Below are 9,673 nucleotides of genomic sequence, written 5' to 3'. Positions count from 1 at the left end.
GAATCTACATATATGAAGTTAAAGTTTTTATGTTAATCTTGTATGTTTAAAATTTGTGGTTTGGATTTGGACCTTGTAAATTAAAGTATTTATTTTTTGTTGGGTCATTTTTTTATTTGACATTTAACAGTTTCAATTGTATTATGGTTTTGTAAACTGTAAATTTAATTTATATATATTAAGGTGAGTTGTGAAATTGTAATGGGCTTTGTGGTTGGGTCAATTAAATTTGGGCCTATGTTTTTCCTTTCATGTTGTGTAGGCTGGGTTCTACTTGTCTTTTATTTGGGAAAATGACGGCCCAGGACGAGTTTTGATAATTAATAGTATCTGCCAAGGACAAGCTAAGAACATTTGCTAATGCTGAAAATGTCCTTGACGGGTATTAATTATCAAAACACGTCATTGGCCGTCATTTTCCCCTTTTAGTTCACGTCTCTTTCACCAAGACAAAGGGGCTCGACAAAGTCAAGAATGGCGGCTGAAAGTTTGGAAAGACGGAAATATCCCCCACAGAAAATAAAAAATTTCTTGCACAAAAGACAAAATAGAAACATATTTGCGAAAACACATACATAATTCCTCAAAAGTCCAAAAACCTAGTAAAGTAATTTGGAAAATCGCATGAATAGTGTCTCTGGCCCACCGTCTAGCACGGTGAAATGACGGAAATACCCACATCCCAAAGCACATCCTCCCCCAATCAGAGAGCACAATTGGAAAAATCAAACCAAAATGTTGAAACCACCAAATTGGGTTTAACGTTCCTTTGTATGAAGGTGTGATGATCATCATCAAATTAATACATTTGCTGAACCTCGGGGGATATTGTAATGAAAAAGACAAATGGTCAGAGTATGATTAGCTCTCAGCTAATGAAGATTGAATGCTCCTGTAATGGTAACTCGGATTTTGGAATGCTCGCGGCTATGCCATTCTTGTTTCGAAATAATTGCAGGATATGTTTTCCTCAAGCAAATTTACAAATCAAAACTGGCCTATCTATTCCTTTCTTTTGATCAAAAAGAATTATGTAGGGATTTCTATTGTTCATAGACCTTGAAACCGGATCAATGCCCCTCGTCGACAGATCTATATTTCGATATCCAAACACCACAAGGCGAATTTTGGGAAGAACACTGAAGCGTATCCGAAGACGTAACTTCATTTTCCCCCAAAATGTGCATCTTTTGCCCCAATTGACCAATTTTAAGTTGTCGCATTGAAAACCTAACCCAGTAGCGTAGGCCTTAATTGTCGAAAAAGAAAAAAATATGTAGTATGAATTAAGCTGCCGGGTCAATGAAAATGCTTCTTTCTCCTTCACAAAATACATCTATCACTTGCCTCAATCTAGATTGCAAAAACTAACTTCTAATTGCTTCTTCTTTTTTTTTTTAAAACGGAACTTCCTATTGCTTGATCACATCAAAATTCCCCAACTTCACTTCGGACTCGATTCACACCGCTGCAATAGAGAAAAAGAAAGGATACTTTATGAAGCGACAACTGCTAAAAATGGATGCAACAATGATATAGGCTTTGACCCTTTCAGAAACACTCTAAGCTGAAATTCAGAACTTGAGTTGTGTTACAGTCTATTACTACAGAATTCTTAAGTCGAAAGGAAATCATTGAAAACCAACTAATAGCAAGAGCCTAACATTTGATTCAAACATGATACCATCCAGCCAAATGTGCACTGTTGTCTCCATTAAGCTGTCCGCAGAGGCGGAGAAACCAGTATCACCCCATCTCCCCGTACAAAAAGAAAAGGGATTGTCCGCTTGTTTGCCTGAAACATAAACACAACAAGGGCATCAGAAATTGCTGGAAAATAAACACAAACTACCCAGAGGAAGAAATCAAAAGACAGGAATTCTAATTGTCCAACTACATCTGCATTGCACAATAAGTGTTCTTTGTGTTGTGTGGCATCAGTTATAGCTTAAGGAGGACAGAAACAGACAAGCAACGCAGATAGAAATCCCTACAAAATTCAGACATGACAAGGCAGGTTCAGAACAATAACTATTAGTAGCTGCTTGGTTTTTAACAATACATATCCACTAATATTATATTGTTGCCAAGCAGGCAAAAAAACCAATTCGAAGTTTCAGATATTAGGGTTGGTTTGGGCATAAAATGTTTTCCGGTGAAATGTTTTACCAATTTTCCGGTGTTTGGTTGTGTAAAAAATGAGGAAAACATTTTACATATAAAAAAATTTCCATTATTTTTCATTAATTAGATGAACATGACTTACTCTTAAATCTTCCGTAAGTTATTTTCCGAAATGAACCCGCTTCCTTCTACTGCAACTCTCACCGTTTAGTTTCCTCGGTCGTCTGTCCTGAGTCTCCTGACCCACGTTCAATTCCAATATTCTCAGATCTCTTCACCTTTTAAGCCCCCTATCTCTCTCTACACTATTTTGTCAATTTCTGAAAATATATAATTTTCAATTGCCAACCAAACATCAGAAAATAAAAGTTTGAAGTTTGTTTTTTGAAAAAAACATTTTACATCGAAACAAACGGAGCCTAGAAGTGTGGACAAAAATGCCTCATCTTGTTTTGGGGGGAAAAAATGCTTAAACAGATGGATGACTGAACGTTTAGAATTCTTGAAATTAAGAACTCTGACAAGAATGGATAAATGTGTAAAACATATTTTTGATACTTCTTAAGTGTTTCATATATGCCTAGTCTAAGTGATTCGCATGTATGTTCGCCCGGTATTAGGGTACGTGTCCGGTTATTTATACAAGTGTCTTATACGTGGAATGGGGTGTAACTGATGAGTCCCGCCACGAATATACCACATCTATAAAACACATAACATGATCAATAAGACAAGATATATGCAGGCAGGTGGACGTGGATTTCACATAGATTCAGGTGGTACAATAGTATTTCCGAAACACGTAAACTTGGGGTGTTTTAGCAAAAAAGGGCTATATTCGACAGCATACTTTTGAGTTTCAACTAACTGGCTTTTGACTAAGTTCCTAAGAGCCAGGTGGAAAAAAAAAAACTAATTGTTATCCCAAGAAACATTCAAAAAAAAATTAGCATCCCGAAATCTCAACAAGATATTCAAACATTCAATGCTAGGGGATTAAAGCTGTCTGTACGAAAAGAGTGGCAATAAATCACAAGCATCTACTTATTCCTAAGACCTCATAAACTGAATGAAAGAAAATTATGGAGACCAGTTTTCACAAGTGACCCATGCAATAGTCTCTATGAGACAATTAGGAAATGTTCCCAACAAGGTATATCAAGCGGTCCAACACCGTCCCTCACGTGCAAACCGCTATAAATGCATAGACTGCAACCAAAAGGGGGAGCTACTGCAAACAAAAACACTTAAACCTAAGTCCTTCCCCAACCTGACCTTTGATGCCAACTTCACAGTTCAGATATTGTGTGGTAATTATGGCCATATTTAGCTACCAAAGAACTTGGCACCACCTTAGTAAATGGTCCCACCTTATTTGAAAACTGCCCTTGCACAATAACAGTATTTGAGGCATCTCTACTGTAATACCCTGTATATTAAAAGTATGGATTTTTGCATGGAATTAATAGGTGGCATATAAGTGAAGGTGTGTGCACTTGAGGTGCTAGCTGGGAAGTAGGTTTCAAGACAAAAACATTTAGTCAAGGCACATATGTTAATGTTCAAGAGGAACAAGTGTTGTCATTTTGTATAACTCTTTGATGAGTCTACTTAGCTACTATATTTATACACTTTGTATAAAGAAGTTGTTTGCGTACTTAACTGATAAAGAGAGAACAGTGAGGAAGTTTGAGAGGACACCGTGACGAGGAGTGGATTTGGAAATCCAACGTTGTTATGGGATCCGAGTGACGGTGAGTGTGAGATACATATTTCTTGTACAATATTAATGTTGGGTTCTTGTTGGTTGTGTTATGTGCGGTGACTGTATGTCGTGGAACTGTTTGGTATGTGACGGGGTGACTAGGCTAATAAGCTATGCCAAAAGACAAGTTGGCCAATGGGCTGTGGTGAGGCTAGTGAGGTGGTACGTCATCCGTCATTTACTGAGGAGGACAGGATATGTGGTTCCATTTATGTGGAATGTGTTATATTTGTGGTTGGTGTTAATACGTGGTGGTTAATGTTGTGCAATTATCTTAGTGTTGATATTGTACACGTTATTATGTCTCACACACTCCTGGGGTCCTTTGGACTCCAGCTTGCAGGTTGGTTAGCGGGTCAGGTGCCGGTGGTGCGAGCTTGTCTGAGTTGATGCGAGGGAAGGATGTTGTTAATTTACTTTAGAAATAGTTGTAAATTATACAGTTCTTGGAATAAAAGACAGATTGTGGTTTTAATATTGTGGTGCTTGAGGATCCGGGTTGTTACATATTCAGTTCTGTTTCTACCAAGGTTTTGAATACCATACAGGCTAAAGTACCGGTTTTCTATTGGTACTATATCTACCAGTACCCGTTTGAAAACGGATACTGTTTCGGATTTATCGCTATCAATGCTATTTCCCCATGTCAAAAAATTTAGCATAACACATACATTTCCTTAAATAAATAAATCTGAACTAGTTCAATACCGTCCGGTTTTGACCAATATTGGTACCTAAGTAGTCCGGTATTGACTGATACTAATCGGTATTTGAGCCGGAACAAAATTGGAGGTGTAGGATACTGGATTTGGTCAATACTTGTACGTAATGGCCTGTATAGTATGAGTTTTCAAAACCTTGGTTTCTATATATAATTAGCTTAGCGAAGTTCACCTCCAAAAAGCTACCATTCAACCATTTCGTTTAGTAATAGAAAGGGTGAGCAATAATCGGGTGAAATTACAACTTACTCGAACTATCTCCTCATAGGTCTCATCATCAATCTCCACTGTGGTCACAATTTCTTCAACATCTCCTAGTATCATATTTAAATGTTGGTCGTACGCCTGCAAAACAATATCACCATCAATCATGAAAGGGGAAAAAAATCGAGTCCATAACATAAAGGTGCAGCCTCAGAAAACAAAATACAGAAGATGTGAAAAATTGAATCTTTGAATGCCCTATAGTTATGTCACTTTGCTAATTATAAGAAACTGATCAAGGCCTTCACGAAAAGAACGGCTAAGGAATAAGAAAGAACGAAAAATGAAATAACTTTTGAGTCTTAAAAGAGTACACCATTCTAATTGAATATGTTTAGTCGGGTTTGTCTTAACTAGGGACTTTTTTCACCACAATGGAAAAGGTTTGCTATTATGGAAGGTACTAGAGAGTCACCACAATTATGTAACTACGAAAGGACAGGGTGTTTGATAAGCATGAAAAATTGGCACAAATAATCCTGGGAATGAAAGGCCAAGCTCCGCAACTGCATATGCATAATTTTTTCAATTTCTTCGCACCAAATTAAATAACTCAATTAGATTTTTAATTCAGTGCGAAGAAATCGAAAAAATTATGCACGAAAGTACTTTATTTTTTGAATGAAAATTGCATGTGTTTTTGTAGGGGACACCTATTTACGAATAGATGGAGTACAATAATTTACCTTGAATGATTGTTGTTCGTAATGTTAACAGTTCTTTCTGTTAACTTTCCAAGCAAGATACCCAATATCCAATACTTGCCCTTCGTGACACATGCTAACAGGGGGAAAAGCAACGATTTACCTCAAAAATAGTACAACTAATAAAATAAAATCATCCTATAAAATGCGAGCCCAAAGAATTTGGGTAACACAATGCTGCACCTTGACACACTGAGCGGCGGCTCCACATAGTGAACACCCTGAAATAAACTCTTTTATTCAGGTAAACATATTATACATGTATTTTAGGCTGTAATTGCCTGGAAATATCTATTCTTACACCCTTGCCAAGAGCTTAGTCCAACATTTCCTCTTCCCTTTCTCTGTGTTTTCTTTTTTACTATTTAACACTTCTCTAAAAAGTCTGACTATTTAACATTCAGTAGATCCTTCTAGTAGAATTTTTGGAACAGTGGACACTTCTTAAAACAGTGTGTAACCAATGTTGCCTCAGTGCACCTCTCGCCTTTAACAACTAATCTTACAACCTGTAAGTACGGTAGTCTACAATCTAACTTCAGATGCCGACAATGCCTTAAATATGTATCTACTTTTTTTTGAACTCTTGATAAAATCAAACTGTTTCATTTCATGATCTTTTGTTCAACACTAAAATGGTCAGGGCACCTTGTATCCTCTCTTTCACAAGTTTAAACAGCACATGCATAAAGATAACTAACATGTGTACCAGTTTGACTTTGCCCTGTGTATTGGAAGTTTAACATGCTTTAACCTAAACCCCAAACAATCTACTTCGCAACCACAGTATCAGTCCATGAATAACACACACACACATATATATGTCAAGTCCAAAATCCAACAACCCCAATCAACCGGAATTAAGTTTGGCAATACTTTTGAAGTAGATGATAGAAACAGACAAGTGTGATGTTGTACATAATTTGAAAAACTCATGTTATTGAATGTCTACATTGAGTTCCTTAAACCAACCCAAACCCTACCAAACCGAGCTTTTAAGTCTCAATCAATTGGGGTCGGCAACAAAACTTAGTCTTCTCCATTGAGCTTTGTCGAGAACATCGTGTTCCTTGATATCCAGCAGACCTAAATACTTTCAAACTACTGCCTCTAAAGTCAATTTTGATCTACCGATTCCCTTACTGCTACCCTCTACGACAACTATACGGCTCCTCTTAACTACCGCATCTAGTGATTTACGATAGAAATATTCAAACCACCAATACATTTTCTCTCAGCTTATCTTCTCACGGGTGCTACCCAAGTAACCCTACCATTTTGCGAAGGTGTTTGTTTCTAATTCAATATCGCGTAATCTTACTACACATCTATCTCAACATTCTCATCTGAGCTATGCTCATCTTACTCGTATGTTATTTCTTAGTAATCCTAACACTTGGTGCCACAGAACATGGTTGGCCTTATAACAGTACACTGAGTCCCTTAAAAAAAATTGGAGGAGCCATTGGACACAAAATCAAGCAAGTCTAGCTAAATCAAAGGAAGACAAAGTAGCGACTCTTTGAAATTTCACTCATACCATTGCAAAATATAGTAAGAGCATCTCCAACCCTTACTCAAATTTTAGTACATTGTTGAGCACAAGCTTTATTTGGTATGAAATAATCCAATGGACAAACTCGAATGTACGCACAAATTCGAGGTAAAAGCTTCATTCGTAGCATAGTTGTAAATTGTAAATAGCAAAATAAGTCTTACAAATTTGACGTAAAAAATAAGTCTCTCTTGATTTGGTGAAAAATTTGGGTGAAACTCAATTTGGTATTAATTTGAGTCAAAGACTCAAGTGATTTTAGAGGGGTTTTACTCAGAGAATTTTGTTTTGAGTCTATAAGGCTGGACTCAGCACAAGTGTCAACCTAAACCCTAGATTTTTTTTCTTGATCCTACCTAAACCCTAGATTTTTTTTTCCTTGATCCTACCTAAACCCTAGTCATGATTAATAACAAAAGTTCAATCTAAACCCAATTCCATCAAGGCCTCAAAGTAGCTGCAAGTTAAGAAACCCAGACAAAAACGTTTCAGTACTACGGAGGAAGAACTACAAAACCGTGTGTGTGTGTGTGTGTGTGTGTGAGAGAGAGAGAGAGAGAGTTAATTCATACGTGGAGCTTTCCGCGGAGTTCACGATCAGATCGAAGCTTGACATAGATTCTCTCATCCAGACTCAGTCTGATGAGATCCAGCGGCTCTTTCACTGCGCTATCTTCTTCGCTCCCCATTCTCTCTCTCTCTCTCTCTCTCTCTCTCGAATACAAACAGCCGCTTTTTACTTGCTGTTTTTCACGTCGCTACAAGCCTACAACCTTGTTTAGGAACAGAACAGAACAGACCTTGTTCTTAGAATTAGGAACAGACAGAGCTTCTCCTTAGAAGGTCGACCATAGTGTACTGTAACGCACTAGAGTTCGCAAGTCCAACCATGATTTCATAATCTAACAAGTGCTCCGTTCCCGGAAGAGAAATAAGTTATTTTTTAATAAGGTAATTTTAAGTTTTAAAATTATATATTCTTGTAAATAAATAATTTTTTTATCAATATAGATCTTGTTTGATAGATTTTTTTTTTTTTATCTGAATCACAATTTCATTAAAAGCCAAAATAGGCAAATTACAGCGAATCCACCGAATAACAAAGAAGGGCCTCGAACAACAATCCATCACAAAGAAAAGCAATGAAACCAGGTGACAAAGGGGCATCGGCAAAACCGACTTGAACTAGAGGATAGACCTAAGCACGTCTCACCGCCTCAAAGGGTCGGGTCACGACGGGCTCTTAATCTATCCACTAGTTGCCCCGGTCTGATGTACGAGACCAATCAAAGACAAACTACTCCGAACCGATGGAAACAGGGAAAAACTACAAACAAGGAAATAAACACAGCCACCATGGAAAACTACCACTGATGCACGCCGGCCAAGCCTCGACCGAGAACAGATCACTCACCGCCAAAAAAGGAGGCAACGACTGGTTCCCAAATCGGAGCAGTGGAGACACCTCTCTGGCAAGCCCCCACTGGCACGAGCAGGCTCCGGGCTCGGAAGGACAAAGAAGAAATCCGTCTGGGCTAGCAACTTCGATCGAACCGGCCCACAGCGCCGATGACAGTGAATCTACCTTGCTCAGTTACTCCCCAAAGCCGAAAAGAGAACCCAGGCTCCAAGGCCAAGCCCCCGCCATTATCCATCACACCGCCACCACACCGGAGTGAAGTTAGCGGCTTATTCACCCACCATCCCTCCCACCGGATCTGGGGAAAACCCAAACCGGGAAAACCAAACCAGATTGAGAAAACAGCTGGAGGAAACACCGGTCAAAGCCGGAACAGAAAAAGAAAAAAAGACCCCGACCACTTTAAACCCCATTATTTAGATTCCAAACCCCGGACATCGCCACCTCCACCGCCTGCCACCGCTGCTGCCACACTAAACCAGATCCAAGACAGACGGGGGAGGTCGAGCACCAGTCGAGCTAGAGGACCACCGGCCCCCAACCCACCACCACCACGCCATCCCGACTGAGAGCGGGACAAGAACAGATCGGAGCAGAGGGGAAGGGGAATGAAACGAGAGAAAGGAAAGAGGGAGGGGAGGAGAGGATGAGGGAGGAGGGGGGAGGCGGCGGAGGCAGGAAGCCCCCCCCCCAGAACTTAGCCGCGATTTGAGATCTCTAGAGAGAGAGAGAGGATGAGATCAGGAGCTCTAGAGAGAGAGGATGAGATCAAGAATTGTTTGATAGATCTCATTGAGATCTTTAATAAAAATTGAAATTTTTTTTTTATTTACATTATTTTTGAGTTTAAAAATGTGAAATAAATATTTATTTTTTAGGAAAAATTTTAAAATGGCAATTGAACTTTGCACTAAATATCATAGAGATACATGAACTTAAGTTTATTTCAATTAAACACCTATACTAACAAAATTTCCAAATTTAGACACTTGAACTTAAGTTTATTTTAATTAAACACCTGTACTAACAAAATCCCCAAATTTAGACCTCCGCCGTTATATTTCTTCCCAAAAATTACTGATATGGCATCTCCAACCTGTTTAAGTTGCCCCATTGTAC

General features: G+C 38.6%; 1 protein-coding gene across 1 annotated transcript; it reads right to left on the bottom strand.

Moving 5' to 3' along the window:
- Window positions 1-1,536: 1,536 nt before the first annotated feature.
- On the bottom strand, window positions 1,537-8,046 carry LOC131329825 (sm-like protein LSM3A). Its single transcript, XM_058363200.1, has 3 exons — window positions 7,707-8,046; window positions 4,861-4,956; window positions 1,537-1,795 (listed from the first exon to the last, which is right to left on the bottom strand). The coding sequence occupies exons 1-3, from the start codon at window positions 7,821-7,823 to the stop codon at window positions 1,715-1,717; spliced, it is 294 nt and encodes a 97-aa protein (XP_058219183.1). The 5' UTR covers window positions 7,824-8,046; the 3' UTR covers window positions 1,537-1,714.
- Between the last annotated feature and the right edge of the window lie 1,627 nt (window positions 8,047-9,673).

This window comes from Rhododendron vialii, chromosome 6a (genome assembly GCF_030253575.1).
Source record: "Rhododendron vialii isolate Sample 1 chromosome 6a, ASM3025357v1".
Classification (NCBI taxonomy): domain Eukaryota; kingdom Viridiplantae; phylum Streptophyta; class Magnoliopsida; order Ericales; family Ericaceae; genus Rhododendron; species Rhododendron vialii.
This window is presented reverse-complemented; position numbering and strand designations above follow the sequence as displayed.